General features: G+C 38.9%; 1 protein-coding gene across 2 annotated transcripts in view; it reads right to left on the reverse strand.

Moving 5' to 3' along the window:
• Positions 1-25,741, reverse strand: part of ttc17 (tetratricopeptide repeat domain 17) — a 106,685-nt gene that overhangs the window by 38,372 nt on the left and 42,572 nt on the right. For both annotated transcript variants that reach the window (XM_039744247.1, XM_039744255.1), the window contains exons 13-17: positions 20,299-20,452; positions 16,283-16,357; positions 6,336-6,560; positions 4,302-4,488; positions 1,862-1,999 (exon numbers count right to left, since the gene is read on the reverse strand). In XM_039744247.1, the coding sequence (XP_039600181.1) occupies positions 1,862-1,999; positions 4,302-4,488; positions 6,336-6,560; positions 16,283-16,357; positions 20,299-20,452 (779 nt within the window). The remainder of the gene's footprint in view (positions 1-1,861; positions 2,000-4,301; positions 4,489-6,335; positions 6,561-16,282; positions 16,358-20,298; positions 20,453-25,741) is intronic.

Genomic DNA, 25,741 nt, shown 5'->3' on the forward strand with positions numbered 1-25,741 from the left:
GGCGTTACAGCCAAACATGTGGTGTATGCAGGTTATGAGGTGTGCCCGTACTACAACAGATTATATTGTTCATATACTATTAACTATTTACAGGGATCAACTCTTTTGGGGAAGTTCATAACAAAAAAAATTTAATTATAAATAACATGTGCACTTGAGTATTTCGAACCCCGCGTCTGAGTCGGATGGTTCCCCTGGTCACCAATTCGTGTGTTTCACTATTCCCACTATGCCTTTCCGTCTTCAGCTACCCATGTGCACTTGTACGGAGGAAACCTTACGGAACAAAGCCGAAACGAAACGCAACTAAACCTGCTGCTGCGAGAGAGGACACATTACAGCGTGATCACAAAGCAAAGAGGCAAAGGCGTGAAGGTCGCTCGCAAGAAACGGACACTCAGCATTCACACAGATTAGCTCAACAACGCGTCTCTGCCGCTACAACGAGAGGCAACTGAAACCCCTACAGAGAGAGACAGATTACGCCGTGATCGCGAAAGAAAGAGGCAAAAGCGTGCCAATGAGACACCCGACGAGAGGTCCTTACGATTGAGTCCTTCAACTCTGGTCATCCAACGTGCAGCGTAGTGCGCGCCAAGTTGCTAGTATGTATAATAAATATATATCTTTAAATATATATATTTTAATATATATGCAGACAAACACAGTGCCCTCCATAATGTTTGGGACATTGTCTCAAATATTATGTAGGACACTGTATCTCTCTCTCTCTCATTCATATATATATATATATACATATATATATATATATATATATATATATATATATATATATATATATATATATATATATATATATATATATATATATATATATATACACACATACAGTGGGTACAGAAAGTATTCAGACCCCCTTCAATTTTTCACTCTGTTATATTGCAGCCATTTGCTAAAATCATTTAAATTAATTTATTCCCTCATTAATGTACACACAGCACCCCATATTGACAGACAAAAAATAATAATTTTTGAAATTGTTGCAGATTTATTAAAAAAGAAAAAATGAAATATCACCTGGTCCTAAGTATTCAGACCCTTTGCTGTGACACTCATATATTTAACTCAGGTGCTTTCCATTTCTTCTGATCATCCTTGAGATCATCTTCATTTGAGTCCAGCTGTGTTTGATTCTACTGATTGGACTCGATTAGATAAGCCACACACCTGTCTGTCTATATAAGACCTTACAGCTCACAATGCATGTCAGAGCAAATGAGAATCATGAGGTCAAAGGAACTGCCTGAAGAGCTCAGAGACAGAATTGTGGCAAGGCACAGATCTGGCCAAGGTTACATTATATATACACACACATACATGCATACTATATTATTAGTAAATGTTTCAAATTGTTTTTATGTTAATGTCTTAATCTTAAACACATTTACATCATTTGAGATTTGAAATGGAACTTATTTTTTCAAAAATCACCAGCTGCTACCAACTGAATGTAAACAAGTTAGCCCTGACTCTCTGTCCCCATCATCTGGCAAGATAAACATGTAGCAATAATTCATTGTGTGTGTAAAAGTGTTATACAAGTTACTTTTGTTTTGTGTATCCCAAGTTATCATGCTTATACTACTCTGTCTTGCCTTTTGTTTAATTTTATTTTTCTTAAGACAGAAGGTTAAAAAAATACCATGTACTTTGCACCAGAATTATCTTTTCAGTGGTCAGTAAGTTCATCTTTGTCAATTTGTCCCAACGCATATCCCAACACAAAGAAAAAGAAAAAATGAAAAAAAGCATACTATTGACATAGAAAGAGAAAGTAATATGTAAAACCACCTGAAAGTAAATCTCAATCAAAATTAAACAAAAACAGCAGAAAACCTACTCTCTAACTGCAAAGACTGTCCAATAGAGTTGGATTCTGCAGAAGATGCAAGTTCTTTAACATCTGTGGAAATCTTGCTTAATGGTTCGGCTTCCAAGGAGTGTAGATTCTCCATATTACTATAACATGGTCGGTCTTCTAAAAAATACAAATAGATTCAAACATTACCAACTACGTTACATTAAATATAAATGTGATTAAATAAGACATGTTTAGTCCCACTTCAGCCTAAACCACCTAAACGTGGGCTAGCCAAAGGCCTTTAACTCTACATTTTTTAACTCATACTATACTCACTTACACTGCTGTGTCCAGTCTTTTTTAAATTTATTATAAAAAGAATATGGAATAACAATTACATTTAATAAGGTAAAAATCAAACCCTACCCTAAATAGTGCCCCTCCCCCCAAGCCCTGTGAAAAAGAAGGCAACAAGACAAAAAGTGAGTGGGACAGAAAAAAAAAAAAACCAAAGCACTGAGTCATAAGACCATGGCCATCTAATCCTCCTCCAAATGAGATGCAGCAGACCGCTCACTGAGAATGGCACTAAATGAGCCATTAATCTAGGATGTAGATAGTTCTAAAAGTACTAAATTATAATAAGAGGCTTGCCAGAGATTTAACAGAAGAGAATCAGAATACAACCATCGCCAGGCAACTATTGAGAATGCTGTGATCAACCGGCCACTGATCTATATCAGACGATTTTCACTACAGATGGCCAGATTGGTAATTGGTAAATTGGTCAACCACAAAAAATGATCCTTTAAGCCCCTGCTTTAACACAATTTCGTTGCAGTGCTCCTTTTCGGAAACATATTACGTAGTTGAGCCAGCACATGTCTTGAGCTTTTACATTAAAGAAAGTGGAGTAATAGACTGAGAAAATGGAGTTAGAGAAGTCGTCTTGTTTAATAGGACAGACAGCAAAAAAGGCTACTTTGATTAATTCAGACCTCTTTTATTTTGTCCTTTAATTAAGGCAGACACGGTTTGCATTTGCACAGCGAGCTTGTGCTCAGTGCTGCAGCTTACATTTTTAATAGGAAAAAGAAAATAAGAATTTGAAATTAATGCTTAGTAAACAATACGCTTGTTAGCTAAACAGCAAAATGTGTCTTTTAATAATTAAACCTGTTAAGCATGTTAGCCTTGTGTCTTCTTGATAAACAACTTATATGAACATTTAACAGATTTGCGTCTTTTTTAAAGATTTGTACTGTGTTTTTTATTTGTGTAATAGACGTTTTATTAAGAAATAAGTGCTACTAATTTAAATGGTAATTCATATTTATAATTACACCTCAAGAATTATGAATATCTAGTTAATACATTGAAGAAAAAAACACAATTGCATAAGTACAGTAAATGTCTATTTTAACAGCAAAAACGTTGTACTGTAATTAATGATTAAAACCTCTAAGTGCATGTAAATATATACATTTATAAGCAGTGTTTAAATGCCAATATTAATCCATTGAGGGATTTTTTTTTTTTTTATTAAGCTTTGTTTCAAATAGGTACATTACAGAAAAAAACAACATGACAGCTTGTAATTATGAGAACAATTTTACTTTGTTTAATGCCATATTATGGATAAATATTTTTGTATATATTCTAATATTTAAGGTGTGTATTTTAAGGAAATTGTATTTTTTTTTATTGTCACTGAACAGTAACCCTACAGAATTCAATGTTAATAAAAATTAAACAGTTCCCTCTGATCTATAGTTTAATTACAAAGAGAACAAAGTTAACATTTTAATATAGGACATAAGGCTTATATTTATACAAGAGCTTAGTGTAACAAGTTTGTTTTAAATTGATAAAGAAGAAAAAAAAATCTTAATCAGTATCAGAATTGGCCGATCCATAAACATGAAATCGGTGATCGGCATAAGCCTTAAACAAAAAATCTGATCAGAACATCTCTAGTAGCCATCTTACACGCAAATGGCAGTTTTGCTGTTGTGTTGCCTGAAAAAAACAGTTTATGCAGTACAGGAGAAAGAGTAAGTGCAGTTAGATCCATGAGAAGATGGATATTAATCTAAAATAAGGAAAATTCAAAGACACGTTCTTAAAAAAAGACAGCTAGAGACAAGAGACCAGACGAAAGCAACAGGAGGACAGTCCCAGAACATGTGGACAAAGATGATGGGATATTAAGAGAGCAAAGGTTATATAAGGTAAGGGCTGGCAGAAATACAGAATGGGTGTAAGACATAGACAGTGCAAGAACTTAAAGTAAAATGATTTAAATGAATTTGATGACTGGCTACCTGTCTATACTGTTTTCTAACTGGAAACTCTTGCCTGCATTCCTTTATTCTACTTAGGACAGAGTTTAAGAAACCTGCACAAACCCCACCATTTCAAATATTTGAGACACTTCACAAACTGCTGCAAATACTTACAAGAGTATGTTAATACTCACGGCTACATGTTGTGGTGGTCAGATTGTATAATAAAGGATAAAACTGTAAACAGCGGATCAGCTTCAAATTATTTAGGCATTGTGGGCAATGGGTGGTAAGGGATAGAGCTTGTCGGAATATAGACACTGCTCCATGGACATTCCCTCGAGCCAGGTACACTTGGCCTAAACTTAGAAGGGTCAGCGGCTAAAAAAAATATAAATAAAAATCAATTAGTACAGCATATTCATATTTGAGTTAGACATATCTGATACATTTTTTTAACCACAGACTAGCATATTAAAATAATAGCAAAAAATTTAAAAAGCTGGAAAGAGTAGCTAACAAATGTATGCAAGGATTTCTCAATTTCAATATTAAAATTTATATTGGATAAAAACCTCTACTGAATAAAGTGTGAAATTGTACTTTTCTCCAATGCATTTGAAAATAATTATTAAAAAGTACATGTATGTTGGGATCCAGCAAGTCTAAATAATGACAAAACTGTATAGAAGAAGGCATGTTCAAATATGCTCCCCTTAAACAGGATTTAACATTTTGTCAAAGGAGATAAAACATAGCACTCTCATTTTAAACTGGAGACTAAAAGACTGTGAACGGCACAGAATAATCCAACTTCTCCTGGGAAAAGTACTTAAGAGTAACCCCTCCAACAAGGAAAGTCTTTGATACACTATACCAATTTGACTCAGGCAATTTCCTTGATTTTAAATCTTTACTGTTTCTCTGTATCTGTTGTATGACACCCACAATGCCATCAAAATGCAGATTCTTTTTCTTTTCTAATTATATTTTAGGTCCCACATTTAAATTAGTCAGTCAGTCATTCTCCAACCCGATATATCCTAACACAAGGTCACGGGGGTCTGCAGGAGCCAATCCCAGCCAACACAGGGCGCAAGGCAGGAAACAAATCCCCGGGCAGAGTGCCAGTCCACCCCCCCTCACATTTTAGATCAATTATCCATCCATCCATTCATTTTCTAACCCGCTGAATCCGAATACAGGGTCACGGGGGTCTGCTGGAGCCAATCCCAGCCAACACAGGGCACAAGGCAGGAACCAATCCTGGGCAGGGTGCCAACCCACCGCAGTAGATCAATTATAATTAAGTTTATTATTCATGTATTTTTTCAGACTATATGTACCTATTTCAACTAGGGCCACTTGAACTTGTTGCGTGATTCCCAGTCTTCACCATAATGTCTCTTTCTAGGGCTTACTTCATTTATGATTTATCATGTATTATATTTCAATAATTTATTTTTTTATTCAGTAATGTATTAATTGTGTGCTTTGTAAAGTTCCTGCTGATCACATGCTCTTATAGGAAGTACTATATAAAGTATGCTTATGTTCTATGTTACGTCGAGTAAATAAAGATGAAAAAAATATGCTTGTGTGTGTTTTCATTTTAGGCTTTAAAACAACAAAATGTGAATATTTTCAAAGAGTATGATTCTTTTCTATACCCTCTGTAGTTTTGACTGATTTATCACCATGTTGTGCATATTTTATTTGATTATAATCACTGAAATTTCAATCGGCTATAAAATTATGAGTGAAGTGGATCAGTAACAGTATATGAGGGCCCCACCCAAAGCCACTTACAAATCACAGCTAAAATGTACGTATTAGGTGGCTTAGACTCGCACACTCATGCATTATTACACACTGAATCTGTAATCTTGATATCCGTAGCCCAACTACTTGGTCACTAATCCACACTGCTATTTGAATTTATTTTGCTTTCTGACTGGATTCACAAGTGCCTTGAAACATATGAATTAAATGGATAAATATGGATGGCATTACAACAGGAAATTAAAAAGTCACTTTTCTCAGACCAATGAAAACAGTCCAATTCTAAATGTTTCAAACGTTCAAGGTTTTAGCTAATAAAACTTTACATAATGTATAATTACAGAAACATTCACATTCATTCATGTGTCAAGTAAAAGTATTTTTATTTGCATAACATTGTTTCATTAATATCACCTTAAGTCTGAATAACCACAAAAATAAAATACCTCAGTCTGATTGATGGCCAGTGCTCTCTCCAGTAACTGCTGTGCCTCCTGGTACTGCCCATAGTAAATAAGAAGATTGGCTGCATTAACTAAAGGGATATCCAGATGCTCCTGTGGTGCAGAGTTAAGAGCTCTTCGTAGACAGGAGAGGGCAGAACTTGCATTACCACTGGCTCTCCAATACAATGCTGCCTCGTTCAGAACTAGCCACTTTGGAGCACTAGACTAAGAAATAAACAATAACAAAAATGTATGAATTTCATATCTTTTAAATTCTGCTTAGTTCCTTCTGAATAAAAGCAATTGATTTTGTACCACTGGGGAAAGAAAACTGAACAAATAGTCACCTTATAGTTTAAGTGTACTGATGTAAAAAGATGTGACATATGGATCTAAACTTCAAGCTTGTAACTTTTAAACAAAGACTGAGATAGTTGTGCGTGCAGAACAAAATTAAGTGTTTCTTTGTCACACAATGAACTAGTTAAGTCAGAATGCACTTCAGGTACTTTAACTGGACATTAGCACATCCATAAGAGAAATGTTTAATAATTTCAAGGACAAAAATAGATTCACCGTTTTAGTTTCTTAGAGTCAGGTCAGGCTGGGGAGCAGGCACTGATAAGAGTGTTGCCACACCCACCACACGACGAAACACCTTGAGATCCTGGTTGGCAACCGTCCTGAAAAACAAGCGGTCCAGTCCCAACCTCCAGAAATGACCATCTATCTGCTGCAGTCAGATGTTACCTGGGCATCCCCTTGGCCTGGCCCAGCTGGTCGGGTCCTCAACAATGACGATCCTGCAAGCTGGATCATCCTCGGGGAATCTCGCCACAAGGCAGTAGTGCCGTAATCAGCACTCGCTCACAATGCAGGTAATGTGCCTCATATTCTGGACTCCGTGAGCAACCACTCATTCGACACGAAGTCAAACCAGCAATACCCAAGAATTCTCAGAAGAGACACAGTACTGAAGGAGTCCAGTCTTCATCTCAGGTCACTGGATAGCGTCCATGTCTCGCAACCATATAGCAAGAGAGGAAGCACCAGGGGCCTCATCCATAAACGGTGCATACGCACAGAAATGTTGCGTAACGTTTCCACGTTCAAATCGCAATGTATAAAACCTACACTTGGCGTTAAGCCACACACATATCCACGGTACCTCATACCTTGTCGTACGCAAGTTCTCCGCTCGGTTTTGCAGACTGGCGGCACCCAGAGTCAAAGCAATGCTACTGTTCCTGTGTGTTCACTCTTTATTTTCCTGATGCGGCTTTATAAATACACTGAAACTAACCGCATATAGTTTATTAGTGTAATGCATCTGATTGTAATTAACTTGTAACAATATAATGGTCCAGGGAATAGCCATAGTATTCCAAATACCATAAATGCTTTAGCGTTGTTACTCTCACTGCATGTTTTTTCTTCATTCAGCTGCTCCCGTTAGGTGTTGCCACAGCGGATCATCTTTTTACATATTACTCTCACTGCACCACTCGGAGTATTTATATCACTGTATCTGAGTGGAGAATCACAGCAGCAGCTGATCAGAAAGAGAACTATCAGTATACGGCATCAACCACATGCTGCCTCAGCCATGGCAAAACGCTTCAGAGACTTTCCTGTACGGACCTCGCGGTTCAGAAACAGTTTCATCCCAAGAACTTTAAACAATCAATCAGTCCATCAAGGGCTCCTTGTAGAAATGTTTGTACTGTGCCCGGCAGTTTACCCCAGCCATGTCCCCCAGGCCGCCAGATGGAGCCCTCCCTGCAGTATGGAGGTGCCCCGATGACCAGCAGGGAGTCATGGACGTTGTAGTTTTTATCCTCAGCCCTGCGGGATATGACAGGGGTCGCAAGAGGGAGCTGCAGGGAGGGCCGAAGACTTCTTTTTGCCCTATTCCCCCGGGGTGGAAAAAAAGGACTTTTATCTGACCCGGAAGTGATAGGGAATTATGGACTGAAGGATGAGAAACACTTCCGGGTCAGGAACTATAAAAGGATTGTGGGAGCTACCAGACGGCGAGCTGAACTGGGTGGTAGGAGCGCAACGCGTCTGGGAGTGGAGGACTGCGATTTATTATTGGATTGGTTATTGTTTATTGAGAATAGTGGAGTGGTGGTGCTTTGTGCACTTAATTATTATAACAAAAAATAATTATTGGACTTTTACCTGGTGTTTGGCGTGGTACCTGAGGGTTCAAGGGAGCACTAGCACCCCCTACAGTGACAGTACTTATAAGTACAATCACCTCACCGTAAACTTGCAATAGTTATAATATTGCACAACCTGCACCACTTTATAAAGTACGTATTTACATATAATGACAATATCATTTTTAAGATAAAATGCAGCAAAATATGTTGATTATATTATATAGATAAAACTTTAACTTCATTTAAATAATTTGTATTATTAATAATTAAACATGTGAGGACACGGTTTCGCAGCGCTAGCTAGTTCACAGATTGATCCTACCTCGCGCTGTATTCTTTCTGGGGCTGACGTGACACTGGAAGGATAGATGAATAGAATAAACATGTACTACAAAGATATTTCAATGTTCCTTAAAAGTTTTGAAGAATCCTCTTTGTAAGCTTACAGATGGCTTAACGCCAGAGCTGATTGTGTGGCGATTGGGTATTTGGAGAAAGAAAAGTAAGGACAGGAATTGGAGATTAGTACGTTTGAAAGAGACAGTACTGCTATAATAAGTTTATTGAAGGTCACGCACAATCACGCACCGTGTTCCCCTGTTTACTAACATGCTTAAACTCCTATCATCATAAAAAGATATCACGTATACATCTCAGTATTTTAATTATTCAGACAGCTGTAATATCACAAATGTAATGGATTCTGTGTCCAGTCGGAGAAAGAGAAAGCGGAAGCACGTAGTGATTCACACACATAGAGCAAATAGAAGATCAAATACAAAACAAAGCATTTAACGAGCTACTTTAGTTACGATGGGATTTGAGAAACAAGTAAATTAAGCGATTTTAAGATGAAGTTTATGATGTTCCACTTCAATGACAAAATAAACTACGTGATCAAAGTGGAAATTTCGAGATTGAAGTTAACATTTCGTGCTTTTTCCCCACCGTGTGCCTTTTTTCTCTGTACCCTAATAAGCTTTCATATGACACTCAGATGGTGGGCTACGTCTCGCCTTTTCACTGCGACTTTGATATGTGACAACTTCTTTTTTATGTCGGGCACTGTGCGACTCTGTGAACTTGAGCTTTCAAGTTTCTCCAACACGCTATGTCACTCTATCAACTTCCTTTTGTTGTTTATACCACTGTTTAAATCAACAAATAGTAAGTTTTTCTTTGCCTCCACTTGGTATTCGCTGAAATTCTTATATTTTCCCTCTTACTTTTGCCATTGACTTGTCACAGACCGCTGAGCTTAAGGGCTATTTATATTGATTTGCATATTCAAAGAGGCGTAATTCTGGGAGGAGACGGGGTGGGACAGAAGGCGCGTGCACATGCGTTACTTGTCACGCAGATCGGGATTTATGGAGCGGAAGAACGCGGAAGTGGGTGAACGCACAGATTTATGCATCTGGATTTTTCTGTGTGTAAGCACATTTCGGCTTTTCTGCTTATGTCATGTTATAGTGCGAATTCTACGCAAGGCGTTATGCATGAGGCCCTAGGAATCTAAACACTTGGACCTTCGTCCTTTTGCAGAGATATTGAGAGCGCCACACACCCCTTTCCAGCAACCTCATGACCCCCCATGCTCTCCCAATCCGTCTACTGACTTCATAGGAAGAATCACCAGAGACATGAATGTCACTGCCGAGGTAAGAAAACCTCTTGATGCGGTTGACACTCTGTCCGCAGACAGACACACTACTGATGGCTGTACCCAACAGGTCATTAAAGGCCTGGATCTTGGTTTTTATTAGGACACTCGCAAGCCCAGACACTCAGACTCCTCGCTCAGTCTATCGAGAGCCCCAATCAAAGCTTCCTTTAACTCTGTGAAGATCACAGCATCATCAGAAAAGTCAACATCAGTTAATCTTTCTCTGCCAAAAGATGCCCCACAGCCACTGGAACACACAACTATGCCCAACACTAAGTCCATGCAATCATTGAACAGAGTAGGAGTAAGAACACAACCCTCATCATCCCCAGAATCAACTGAGAAAAATGGAGAGGTTCTGCCGCTACTCTGCACAGCACTCACAGTACCAATGTACAGGCAGGCCATGATATCCAGCAACCTTGAGGGTATCTCATAAAGACTAAGGATGTCCCACACGGCAGCTCGATCAACTGAGTTGAATGCTTTACAAAAACCAACAAAGGCTGCAAAGAAACTCTGCCGATATTTGCGTTTTCGCTCCCTCAGAACCCTCAGTGCCAGGATTCGGTCGATGGTAGACTTCGTAGGCGTAAAATCAGATTGCTCCAGTCGCTGGTAAGTGAGCAAGTGATCATGGATGCTACTGAGGACAACCCTAGCAAGGACCTTACCCGGCACTGAGAGCAGTATTATGCCCCTGTAGTTGCCAGAATCTAGGCGATTAACCTTCCCTTTCCAGATAGGAATAACAAGTCCCGCTTTCCAGTCAGTTGGGATGATGCCAGTCTCCCAAATGGAAGCAAAGATTGCTAGCAATGCCAGAAGGACAGCCTTACCACCAGCCTGGAGAAGTTCACTCTGCATACCACAGATCCCAGTAGAATTCCCTACCCTCAGCTGGTTCACCACCTGTGCAATCTCTGCGAGTCTGGGTGGTTAACAGCTAATTGGAGGATCAGCCTCAAGAATCGTGGACCCATAGATATCCAACGTCCTAGCCGGAGGATCAGCTTTAAACAGCTGCTCAAAGTAGCCAGCCGAGCGGGTCGCAACTGCAGTGCCATTCATAAGGACTGTTCCATCAACTGCCCTGAATGAGACTCTCTGACAAACAGATTCAAATGTGTGTAATGCTTTGACTCCTCCGTAAGCAGGACGTGGGTTCACTAGACCATAGATGGTGTGTCACTTGCTCACAGATTCCTCTCAGAAACGCCTCCTTATCTGCCCTCAGAACCATCCTTCTCAGTTTTCAGAGCAGACCAGAGTTGCCATCAAGTCGGTTTCTAATGCAGGTTGCTGGGGCCCCCGACCCCCAACTCCAAATTTTTTTAAAACTCTATATACCGATGCCGGTCATAAAATCAGAATGACAAAGTTGATTTATTTCAGTAATTCCATTCAAAAAGTGACATTTGTATATTAGATTCATTCATTACACTTAGACTGATGTATTTCAAATGTTTATTTCTTTTAATTTTGATGATTATAACTGACAACTAATGAAAGTCCCAAATTCAGTAACTCGGAAAATTAGAATATTGTGAAAAGGTTCAATATTGAAGACACCTGGTGCCACACTCTAATCAGCTAATTAACTCAAAACACCTGCAAAAGCCTTTAAATGGTCTCTCAGTCGAGTTCTGTAGGCTACACAATTATGGGGAAGACTGCTGACTTGACAGTTGTCCGAAAGATGACTATTGACACCTTGCACAAGGAGGGCAAGACACAAAAGGTCATTGCTAAAGAGGCTGGCTGTTCACAGAGCTCTGTGTTCAAGCACATTAATAGAGAGGCGAAGGGAAGGTCAAGATGTGGTAGAAAAAAGTGTACAAGCAATAGAGATAACCACTTGTACCCTGGAGAGGATTGTGAAACAAAACCCATTGAAAACTGTGGGGGAGATTCACAAAGAGTGGACTGCAGCTGGAGTCGGTGCTTCAAGAACCATCAGGCACAGACGTATGCAAGACATGGGCTTCAGCTGTCGCATTCCTTGTGTCAAGCCACTCTTGAACACGTCTCGACTGGACTGCTGCTGAGTGGTCCAAAGTTATGTTCTCTGATGAAAGTAAATATTGCATTTCCTTTGGAAATCAAGGTCCCAGAGTCTGGAGGAAGATAGGAGAGGCACAGAATCCACGTTGCTTGAGGTCCAGTGTAAAGTTTTCACGGTCAGTGATGGTTTGGGGTGCCATGTCATCTGCTGGTGTTGGTCCATTGTGTTTTCTGAGGTCCAAGGTCAACGCAGCTGCCTACCAGGAAGTTTTAGAGCACTTCATGCTTCCTGCTGCTGACGAACTTTATGGAGATGCAGATTTCATTTTCCAACAGGACCTGGCACCTGCACAAAGTGCCAAAGCTACCAGTACCTGGTTTAAGGACCATGGCATCCCTGTTCTTGATTGGCCAGCAAACCTGGCCTGACCTTAACCCCATAGAAAATCTATGGGATATTGTGAAGAGGAAGATGCAGTATGCCAGACCCAACAATTCCGAACAGCTGAAAGCCACTATCAGAGCAACATGGGCTCTCATAACACCTGAGCAGTGCCACAGACTGATCGACTCCATGCCACACCGCATTGCTGCAGTAATCCAGGCCAAAGGAGCCCCAACTAAATATTGAGTGCTGCACATGCTCATACTTTTCATGTTCATACCTTTCAGTTGGGCAACATTTCTAAAAATCTTTTTTTTGCATTGGTCTTAATTGATATTCTAATTTTCCGAGACACTGAGTTTGGGACTTTCATTAGTTGTCAGTTATAATCATCAAAATTAAAAGAAATAAACATTTGAAATACATCAGTCTGTGTTTAATGAATGAATATAATATACAAGTTTAACTTTTTGAATGGAATTACTGAAATAATTCAACTTTGTCATGATATTCTAATTTTATGACCAGCACCTGTAATTAATTAGGTAGTACAAATAATTATGAAACAAATTTATTTGCACAAGTGTCAACATCCATTAAAAAGTGGTTCCATTTCTATGTGAATAATTATATTTCCTAAGTGAAGGACGCCATTCAAATGAGAGTGTAGGTTATCTGTGGCTGCCTTTTAAATCAGTTGCTTTGAGTTTTTTCTGGAGACGCAACCCTATGTGCCCCGGACACTCAAACATTTATTTCCAACAAATTAGTGTTTTTTAGATTTTTTTTTTTTACTTAATGTGATTGAGCAACCGTTGACAGACTATTTCATGTGCATGTCAATGGCTTAAACCTGACATTAACGTGACTATAGAAAAGCGACTGGAACTTTAGGGAGACGGCAACTTCAAATGGAGCTTCAGAAATCAAAGAAAATCCTAGTATTTCTTTAATGAAACACCCCTTCATGAATTGTTCACTTGAAGAAAAAAAAAGAAGATAAAGGAGCTTGGACCGGATCAACCTAACTTCAGAATTCAGTAGCAGGGAAATGATCGAGTGCGAGCTTTCACACTTGTTTTTGCTCTTGTTATGACAAATGGAGTTGGCTAACTGGATGTGGTGTGAGTGATGCTTTTTTTCGCTTTTCCTGTTTGCTGTTTCAAAGTGTCAGTACCTAAGCTTTGTGGACAATAATGGGGATACCAGATCTAAAACATCTTTCTGCAAAGTAGTATGAAAATAGCCACTCGTAGTCATCTAGACCTGTGTTTTTTAACCAGTGTGCCACAGTACTGTGCAAATAATAGTGTAGTGTACCTGGGTCTGAACCTTAGGGGGACATCCTCCTTGGGTGGTCGAAATCTCTCTGAGGAAGACAGAACTACCTGGAGAAGCTGGCATTAGTGCAGCTCCGTGATCACTATGTTGAAGACACATCACTTGGAGCATTTCGGACACATCTCCAGGCTGCTAGAGTCCATCTGCCTGCGTGTGTAGTCACCAGCAAGACTCTCAGGACCAGTGCATAGTGGGTATATGTGTTGCCTCTGTGGCAAAGAGGGACAGGCAAAGGGGCAAAGCAGCTGTGAGCTGCCAGCAAAGCGGTCACTAAGTGCCATATCAGTGAATGCTGGTCTGAGAGCTGCCTTCAACTGGTTTCTCTGGCAGTCCCACGCCTTTGGTAAATTGAGTGAGCACAGGTGTAAGATATAATGTGTTTGTAGTTAGTAAGATAGAAGAGTGACTTGGGATGTTTTTGGTTACAAAAATTGTGCCAACAGAGAAAAAAAGATTGGGAAACATTGATTTAGACAATAGTATGAGACAAAATTTTTGTGACAGGCTTTGTGAATTGACTCAATTTAATCAGAAAATAACTGAGAAATGTTCAGGCCTGAAAGAAAGGAGGGCAAAATTTCTATTCAAGGAAATAATAAGAAAAAGATTTAGGTTGGACTTGTCCTGTGGGTGTAGTACAAGACAGGTTGGGAGGCGAGTTATGTTTTAAGATGTGAGGTCTGTGGATCTTACAATGTGAATTTCTGCCCAGGCGAGGTAAGTCTAGCAAGCTTGCACAGGACTTCGCAGACTAGCAGCAAATGCAGAATAAAATTAGGGTAGGAATGAGCGTGGTGAATAATAAACTAGTTTTGAGAAAAATCAGAGGATTAGCGATTTTATGATGTGGATTTATAGAATGCAGTGGAAATGTCTCAGTAGTGGGAACTCTATTAGCAAAGGCAGAATAAGATTGGGATTGCACTTATATTATGGATGTGTTATAGGACAGGCAGTAATGTTATATTTTTGGAAGATTACAGAGGTCAGGAGAGAACATTATGTGATGTTTGGCAAAATGGAGATCAGGGCAAGTTAGAAAAGGACTGGGCAATTTATAGACAGGTGTAGTATACAATTTGGGAGGCAGGTGCACCTGTTCCTTCGCACATCTATAGAGAAAGTTATGGGAAGAATTAGGGGACTGTGGATATCACAGACTTTAGTTTTGGAGCACAGTAGTAATAGGATACCTGTCATTAGATTGCACACTATGGAAGTTTGTACAGTTCTGTTTTTCGGTTATGATTTTTTCTTAACCACATATTGGGATTTTTGAGCATGATTTAAATTATTAGGGTGATTTTTGTAGATGGGTGCACATTGTGTTCGACACTGGTAACAGAGGGTGATGGTGCGAGGAACCTTATCAGAATTGGCTGCTGTTAAGAGTGGTGTTCCATTGGGGTCAGTACTAGGGTGCTGCTATTTTTAAAATATATAAATGGTTTGGATAGGAATACAATTAACAGGCTGGTTAAGTTTGCAGATGATACCAAGGTGGGTGAATTGGCAAATTATCTGAAATCCATTGAATCATCACAGAGGGACTTGGACATCATACGGGCATGGGCAGATTTGTGGCAGATGAATTTTAATGTCAGTAAATGTAAAGTATAGCACATAGGAAGTAAAAAAGGTCTGAAAATTGAGAGTACACCTTATGAGAAGGATTTAGGAGACATAGTGGGCTCTAAGCTATCAACTTCCAGACAGTGTTCAGAAGCCATTAAGAAGGCTAACAGAATGTCAGGTTATATAGCGCCTTGATGTGTGGAGTACAAGTCACAGGAGGTTCTGCTCAAACTTTATAACACACTGATGAGGTCTCATCTGGAGTACTGGGGGCAACAAAAAGGACATAGCAGCACTAGAGAAGGTCCAGAGAAGAACGACAAGGTTGATTCAGGGGTACAGGGGATGAGTTATGAGGAAAGATTAAAAGAGCTGAGCCTTCACAGTTTAAATAAAAGAAGATTAAGAGGTGACATGATTGAAGTGTTTAAAATTATGAAGGGAATTAGTCCAGTGGATCGAGATTTGTATTTTAAAATGAGTTCATCAGGAACACGGGGACACAGTTGGAAACTTGTTAAGGGTAAATTTCAGTAAGACGTTAGGGACTTTCAAAACTCGACTTGATGTTTTCTTGGAAGAAATAAATGGATAAGACTGGCGAGCTCTGTCGGGCTGAATGGCCTGTTCTCGTCTAGAGTGTTCTAATGTTCTATAGTGTACCAGCAAGAATTCCCTGGACCTGTTACCCATTGTAACTTCTACAATGAGTGACCAATACCAGAAATGATCACGTCCAAAATAACCAACATTTTCTCCCTTTCTTGTTGAGAATATAAAAATGTCATGTTCACAATTAATAACCTACCTTAAATCCTTGATTAATAATTTCTCCAATCTGTTCCTCAGTAAGGACAGGACTGTCAACTCGGGAAAACAGAATCTAAAATACAGAATAGAAACAACAAGGACAGAAGACTTTTAACTTCATATTACTATGCTCAGTTTTGCTTATTCTAACATGAACCTTATATTAGAGTATCTTGTAAAGAATATGGTCTGCAAATTTTATTTGTTGCAATAACTTAAGCCATTGTTTCAAGGATACCAGTATTCTGCAATATGCCTTTCCAAGATGTGTTGGGCAGACTCAAAGATTACGATTATCATATGAATTAGCTACATAAACAAAACAAAAACAATACAAATAAAAATTCCCAAATGCAATGCTAGAAGGAATGTTCAGCTCTGATCCTTGTAGGCCATAATGCAGTGTTTCCCAGCCTCGGTCCTGGGGGCACACTGTGGCTACAGGTTTTTGTTTCAATCAGCTTCTGTTTTAAATTGGACTCTTGGGCTAATTAAGTGATGTGTTATTTGAAATTAGAAAACTAAGTTTGGTTATTATATATATATATATATATATATATATATATATATATATATATATATATATATATATATATATATAAATAAATTAATAAAGCTAAGCAGATAGATGGGAATGTCTTTCTTTTTAACAATATTTTCATCCTGATTTTCATTCTACTTTTCAAGGTGTTCTAATTGTTTAATTAATCCATTATTTGCTAATTAGTTGGTCTGATGCTAAAGTAGCTGCAGCCTTTGATTATTCTGTGTTTGCCAGCGTGTCTGCTCTGCTAGTTTTTAATTGACATTAATGAGATACAATGAAGGGGGAAAAATTGCACAGAGGAAGGGCAAAATATAATGAAATCAACAAAGGAGAGTTAAGCATATAAATCTATAGCAACAGCAGAAATATTTGTAAATGTCTTATAAATGTAAAAATCATGCTGCTGGGCTTTTCTGAATGTATAATAAAAGAAAAATAATACCAGCTAATTAAATGAGATCAGTGTTATCAGGTGTTGTCACTGATTAGGAATCTGCAGCCACAGGGTGTCCCCAGGACTGAGGTTGGGAAACACTGCCATAGTGGATGCAGGTTTTCATTCTAACCCTTTAACTAGTGACTAGTTTTTCTTGTTAATTAAGCTTTTTGCCTTAAATTTAATTGACTTGTTGTTTAAGATACAGGCCCCTTCACTTCTTCATTTCTCTTATTTAGGAGACAAACAGTAATGAGATACAAACTAAGCTAACACTTAACCAGCTAACCTGTGTCGATCAAACAATACCTGAAAATAAAGAAAGGTCAAGGTCTCAGTAATGTTGATCTGTTCAGGTCCACAAAACATTTTAATGGTGCTTTTAGAAAAGAAAAAAAAAATAGCAGTTTTGGAAATGTGTGTTGTGGCAGAAAAAGAGCACCAACAAGCCATGGAATTAAATAACGGGTTTAATTAATAATAAGAATTGGCTTCTAATTAAGAAACTGGCTGAAGTGAAATTGGTTGGAGTTTGAGGCCCCGACTCAGCTAGTCATGCGTCAGCTCACTTAACATCTCATTTTTGTTTGGCTGCAGTTTAAGGAACAATTGATAATTTCATCACCAATTCTTTAAAAACAAAGCAATTAAAGGGAAAAGAAGTCAATTAGCAGCATGAACTGGTCACTGATTTAAGGAAGTGACAGATAGGAAAACCTGTAGCCATTTGTGTTGGAAATCCCTGTGCTAAATGGAAAGAAAAAAACACTTGCTTTCAAACATTTATATCCTTCTACCCTGCAGAACACTTTAACTGCCCACTAAAAAATTGTTGTCTTCGGATTATTTGCTTGTATATGGCCTTTGGTTTAAAATTATGTATCTTCCACTATTTCTATTATACTTGTTGGTCCGCATTGCCGGCAGTAAGTCGAGCCCGTTTCCAGTGACAGTTGGACTCCGCCAGGGCTGCCCTTTGTTACCGATTCTGTTCATAACTTTTATGGACAGAATGACTAGGCGCAGCCAGGGTGTTGAGGGGGCCCGGTTTGGTGGACTCAGGATTGGGTCACTGCTTTTTGCAGATGATGTTGTCCTGTTTGCTTCATCAGTTCGTGATCTTCAGATCTCTGTGTCGGTTCGCAGCTGAGTGTGAAGCGGCTGGGATGGGAATCAGCACCTCCAAATCCGAGACCATGGTCCTCAGCCGGAAAAGGGTGGGGTGCCCTCTCAGGGTTGGGGGAGAGATCCTGCCCCAAGTGGAGGAGTTGAAGTATCTCGGGGTCTTGTTCATGAGTGAGGGAAGAATGGATCGTGAGATTGACAGGCGGATCGGTGCGGCGTCCACAGTAATGCAGGCTCTACATCGGTCTGTTGTGGTGAAAAAGGAGCTGAGCCGTAAGGCAAAGCTCTCAATTTACCAGTCGATCTACGCTCCTACCCTCACCTATGGTCGTGAGCTATGGGTAGTGACCAATAGAACGAGATTGTGAATACAAGCGGCTGAAATGAGTTTCCTCCGCAGGGTGTCTGGGCTTTCCCTTAAAGATAGGGTGAGAAGCTCAGTCATCCGGGAGGGGCTCAGAGTAGAGCCGCTGCTCCTCCGCATCGAGAGGAGTCAGATGAGGTGGCTCGGGCATCTAATCAGGATGCCTCCTGGACACCTCCCTGGTGAGGTGTTCCGGGCACGTCCAACCCGGAGGAGGCCCCCGGAGAAGACCCAGGAGACGCTGGAGGGACTATGTCTCCGGCTGGCCTGGGAACGCCTCGGGATTCCCTCAGAAGAATGGCCGGGGAGAGGGAAGTCTGGGCATCTCTGCTTAAGCTGCTGCCACTGCGACCAGACCTCAGATAAGCAGAAGAGGATGGATGGATGAATGCTACTCCTTGTTATTCCATTCTAGGAAAAAGTTTATTTTCCAAAAACAGGTGCCCCTTGGGTTTGGACAAGCTCCACTCCTGTTATAATCTGTAATCCAATTATGTATGCAAGTTGGAACCTACACTGAAAATAACTATTAATAGAAATATCAGCAAAACCACATAATGTTTTATTACTTATTTCACAGATTCCAATGTATTAATGACTATAGATAGATAGATAGATAGATAGATAGATAGATAGATAGATAGATAGATAGATAGATAGATAGATAGATAGATAGATAGATAGATACTATTATAAAGCACCATTAATGTATTGAAATTGCAAAACAATTGAATTAAAATGAGCAAAGGGTGTGTACAATATACGCAACCTTATGGATAAACACCCTACAGTTTTTGATAATGATATAGCATCTCATAGAGTTGAAAATGGCAAGGACAGCCACCTCTACATGGCAACTGATCTCTAAGCAGAGAAGTGCTGTCTATGCTAAAGGATTGTCAAGTGTCACCTACTCTTCCACCAGCTGCAGGATACTTCCTGAGACAACATGGCTTGGACTTACTACTTGGGAAGCTTAGAATTATAAGCAGCAATTTCAACTGCTGCTAACGGAGTTGCTTACCTTTAAAAGAGACTATTAGGCAGATGTGCGTGCTGTCAGTTAAATTCAGCAACACATGTGCACAAAAGCAAAAAATGACTGAAAAGGATGACAAAGTCTGTAGTATGCAGTAGAATTCATCACCATTAGTGACTGCTGCCATGTGATCATTGGAAAAAAAACTAATTTGCTTCAAACTAACTGAAATTCAGTTGAAATTTTAAATTTGGGGGTTATCTGCTTGTATATATCTGCAAGAATGACCTGTATACATTAATATGTTGCTGCTTTGTAAAATTAAACTTCACTTTATCTGTCCTGTAAGACTGAAAAATGGATAGACTAAGTGCTTTAATGTCTGTACATAAGTAATAACTGTTGGATGCTGCAATATAAATTTATAGTCAAATATTTTTTCTTAAAGGTTAAAAAAGGTCTTACAAGATTTAATCCAATTTAATTTTTATATAAACTCAGGCTCAAACTATAATTAGGGTATGTAAACTTCTCAAGTTCAAACGATTGTCAGTAAAATCTACCTTCTTGGCATGCACATCTGGAACTCCCATTCCCTCGAGCCCTTTCCCAAGAAAAGACTCCAGACCACTTCTTCCTGGCTCTGTCACCACATCACAGTCTGGAGGGGAAGGCTGAGCATCAGGAGACCTCCCACGAAAAAGAAAATCTTTAAACCTGCAGAACAGTAATTTAGTATCCATCATGCCTTTCTAGTTAAAAGAAAATATACAGACTGTGCTCAATATTTTTAATTACATTTTTAAACTAATACGATAAAGGCTAGCCATGGCCACATTTAATAAACTTAAATAAAAGCTTACACACAAAAAAAATTATGAAATACCCTGAACAATTATTGGATTATAGATACAATAAAATCTTTTTTTTTTAACCAATCCCATCTCACATGATCAGTATAAAAGATAATTAGTCTTTTATCTTTATGAAACATTCATAAAATTTGTTTCCATTTTCCGTTACTTCTGAGAAATACAATGTTGTATTCCTTACGCCTAAGACAACATCACAGTTTAATGAAGCACTTTAGTCCACAGGCCCCACATTAAGAAGCAATAAATATCTCCACATAGAGATAAAATGACGTGCACCTCTTCAGTGATGAGCAGGGAACACATATGTCTGCATTCAGTGCAGAAGAGAAAATGTGCAAAAACAACACCTGTAGGTATTTAGAGCAGAAGAAACTGAACTATGCCAGAGTCAACATGATTGTTTGAATCTACAAGGTGTCAGTAATAATCCTCAGTTGGGTACAAGGGCATGTCTTAACTGGGGGTTACAAGCAGAATGATTAAATATACATATATACATATAAAAAATCCTAAGCCTAAAAGTGCAATGATTTTGTGCAACGATTTTATGTCACATTTTTTGCCACACTTTAAATCAGGCTAATTTATATATGTTTGGTATCGTTCTTCTCAAAATTTTAATGTGATATTGTTTGATTTTCATATTCTTATCCCGTTTTTAAATTCTAAACCAAAAAATATCACAAACTCACGTCCCGTGAGACGAGACTTTGTGCCAAGAGATTTAACCACGACCGGGGCCGGAAATAAAAGACAAAGAGTAGGACAGCTGCTGTACAGGCTTTTAAATTTTCGATGCGCCGTGCGAGATTCAGATCTCGCAGCACTGCAGCAACAAGCCAGCAGCTGATCGAGCAAAGAGGAGGTAAAAAAAAAAAAAAAAAAAAAAAAACTATTTGTTTCCCATTGTATCACCATTTAAGAGGGGGTTTCGGAGAAGCAACCGAGTCTCCTTGGGGTGCATTTAGCCCCCCTCTTCACAACGCGAGCGGTAGAGACGCGAAGTAGATGGCACGCAGCACAGGCCAGTGGGGGTTGGCGAGTGAAGCAAGCAGGGGGGAAACCCCATAGTGTCTGTGTGTGTGTGTGTATGTATATATATATATATATATATATATATATATATATATATATATATATAAAACGTATCATGTATCATAAAGTAGTTTTTCAATCCTGGTTATCAAATGAGAACGCCATCAACAGACACTTGGACATAAACCCAGTATATGCAAACTTAAGAAGAACTTATTCATAATAAACAAGACTTTAAACCCAATAACCCTCCCAACCGACTAGACGGACTTAGCCTCCCCTTCTCTCCACGTAATTTATTGCTATATTGAGGTGTGGCAGAAAAGTAATGAGACTGGCAACACTGCAAGCGATCTGGCAACGCTGCTGTTGTCCTTGATAGAGCACGTGTATCAGTACCCTCCCATAGCTCAGTGCGAGTTTCAACTCCTTCCGTTAACTACGTGATTTTTGCGACTGCTATTAGCGAAGTTGTGTTTTTGGTTGTGCGTCACGCAAAATGGAACAGCGGAATTTGGAGCAACGTTGTGCCATTAAGCGGCAAGTGTGGCGTTTAAAAGTTAAAATAGGCCTATGGGGAACATTCTTTATCCCGAGCTTAAGTTTTTAGCTGGCACAAATCATTTTTGGAAGGCAGAAAACACGTTGAAGATGAACACCGTTCAGGGAGGACTTCAACGAAAGCCAATGAAAACATCGAACGTGTGAACACTCTTGTGAGATCAGACCGTCGTTTAACATTAAGAATGTTGAGTGAACAATTAAATTTGAAGAGATTCACCGTTCATCAAATTTTGACTGAACATTTGCACATGCGAAAGGTCTGTGCCAAAATGGTGCCGAAAAACTGCCCTCTCCATAACAGAATTTTTGACCTCAAAAGGCATTCCTGTGGTTCCCCAGCCCCCTTATTCACCTGACCTCAGTCCGTGTGACTTTTCCTAAACTGAAAAATGTCCTCAAAGGACGTCATTTGGACTTTAGAAAACATCCAAAAGAGTGTAACGGACATGCTGAAGACCATACCGGTTGAGGACTTCCAGCACTGCTACCAACAGTGGGAACAACATCTCCATCGGTGTGTAGCTGCCCAAGGGAACTACTTTGAAGGGGATAACATTGATGTTTGAAAAAAATAAAAACTTTGGTAAATAAAAAATCAGTCTCATTACTTTTCTGCCACACCTCGTATATTGCCTTTGATTCTTGTAAGTCTAAGCATTATCCTCTGATGAAGACCCCTAGTAGGGGTTGAAAGCTCAGGAATAAACTACTTTATATACACATATACACACATACATATATATACATATATATACACATACTGTATATATACACACACATATATATACATACTGTATATACAACATATACATATCTACATATATACTGTATATACACATATATATACAAATCTACATATATATATCTACATATATATATATATTAGGGGTGGGACTCGATTAAAAAAATTAATCCAATTAATTAGAGGCTGTGTAAGAATTAATCTTGATTAATCGTATGTAATCGCATAAATAAATTTGCCCCAAATGCAAATGTTTTTTTTTTTTTTTTATTTAAAACGGTTTTAGTGGGCGACAGAATCAAATAATAGACATGGACATGAATATTGTAAACTGAAGCTGTTTTAATTTCTGAAAAAAAAAAAAAGCCTTTAAACTGCATTTGAATTCAAAACAGAAACAAAAATATCATCCCTGGTTAAAATTGGGCAGAGTTAAAAATAAAGTGGTAGTTTAAGTACTTTAAGTACATTTGCAGAATAGTATTGTCTTTAAATAATAATAACCAAAATTTCACCATAAAGTGCAGTTTTTCTTCTTAAAAAAATAAGTCAGAAACATAAAAGGTAATTTGACCAGCTTACTCTTTAAACTCTGAGTAACATTAGCCAAAATTATTTTGTACATTAGGCTAAAACAGTGTGATCATTGAACATTTTGTAATTAGATGTATTTAGAATTACTAACGGTCACGGAAGTCCAATGATCCCCAGTAAGAGCCACAAAGTCCGCTTTCTGTAATGCATCTAATTTTGCTTGCTTTTCATTGTGCACAAAACCATGCTTTTATCAAGGCTTAACGGAAGTCGAAATGATCAGTCGTAGGAACGCGCTTTATTCCGACTCTAACATTTTTGTAGCTGTGATGTGTGCATCAGTGTAATGGATGTACCAGGAAATCATGCATTGACAAAAGTTCCCGTTTGCTTGGAATTGAAAGTGTGATTAAATGCGTTATTTTTAGCAGCGTTATGGAGTACATGCATCGAAGCTTCTCAGCTGTGCTTGTGCTAAGAAAGGGAAAATTTTAAAAATAACGTAACATGATTCTGCGTTAACCTAATATTTTTCATACGTCCCAAACCAAGGAGATGCGAAGGTAAAATGAATCGGGTAGCGCGCGTACATAGTCAGTACACCCCCTCTCGGGAATCAAACCTCGAATGTCGGCGTTAGAGGCGAAGACTCTACAATTGCGCCACAGCGTGTGGCTTGTCTATGCTAAAGTATGTATTGTAGATGTATTGGAGAAGTGAGTGAGTGAGTGAGGGCTTATCTATACTAATAAAAGGCAAAGCCCTCACTCACTCACTCACTGACTCATCACTAATTCTCCAACTTCCCGTGTAGGTAGAAGGCTGAAATTTGGCAGGCTTATTCCTTACAGCTTACTTACAAAAGTTGGGCAGGTTTCATTTCGAAATTCTACGCATAAGGGTCATAACTGGAAGCTATTTTTCCCCATATAATGTAATGGAGTCTTGAGTTGGAGATGGCCGCGGGGGGGCGGAGTTTCGTGTAACATCATCACGCCTCCTACGTAAGTACGTAGAGCACAAGGAAGAACTCCAAACAGCGATCAGCACAAAACGCCATTTCACAATTGAGAAGGCAGAAAAACATTATGAAGCAAATGATGCATACAAGCATATTCATAAGTACAGCTACTGCGGAAACAAAGCACGGCGTGAACCGTAAGTTTATATTAAATTAAGTTCATAGGCTACCACTAGCGTTTGTAATTTAGTGCCTGCCCATATAAGGCCGTCCATCAGCGGCAATCCAATACAAACACTGCCGGTAAATATTCACGTGTGAAGGACTGTGCTTATGCAGAGGAAGATGAGATGGTCAGGGTGGTGTTTGGCACAAACTCATTGAAACTGCGAGAGAAAGTTTTAAGTGCGGGTCTTAGCTGACATTACGAGATGGCACCAGTACAGCTGGGAACCTTCGATGCAAGAACACCAAGCGGCTCACGTGAACTGGCGAGTGCACAGACAAAAGCAACAGTTCCAAAGAGTGCTGAACAAAAACCGAATTACACAATTGAGAAGGCAGCAAAAAAATATGAAGCGTCTTATACATAGAATCATATTCATAAGTGCAGCTACTGCGAAACAAAGCACACGGTGGAAAAAGTGAATGTCCTGCTAAAAAAAAAAAAAAACCCGTGCATGCAGTTTGTCACATCACAGATAAAAAGGAAGACGAGCTGTTTATTGATGCAGTAAGGAACTAATCGATGAATGAAACCTCTTATCTTTACAACGATTGACAAACACGGAATGTAACTTGAACACATCCTACAAATACGAGCCTGATTGAAAGAAATAATGATAATCAAATCCTTGATGACAGCAACATTCAATAACACTCACAAAACAATTACTGTATATTGACAATCATGTTACGTTATTTTTAAAATGTTCCCTTTTCTTTTTCATAACTTCTACTTCTCCACTGCGTACGGGTATATATATATATAAATGTATATATATACCCCGATCTACAATACATACTTTAGCATAGACAAGCCACACGCTGTGGCTAATTGTAGAGTCTTAAGCCTCTAACGCCGACATTCGAGGTTGATTCGAGGGGATGTACTGACTATGTGCGCGCTACCGATTCATTTTACCTTCGCATCTCCTTGGTTTGGGACGTATGAAAAATATTAGGTTAGCAGAATCATGTTACGTTATTTTAAAATTTTCCCTTTCTTAGCACAAGCACAGCTGAGAAGCTTGATGCATGTACTCCATAACAGCGTTAAAAATAACGCATTTAAT

The sequence above is a fragment of the Polypterus senegalus genome, chromosome 1 (genome assembly GCF_016835505.1).
Source record: "Polypterus senegalus isolate Bchr_013 chromosome 1, ASM1683550v1, whole genome shotgun sequence".
Classification (NCBI taxonomy): domain Eukaryota; kingdom Metazoa; phylum Chordata; class Cladistia; order Polypteriformes; family Polypteridae; genus Polypterus; species Polypterus senegalus.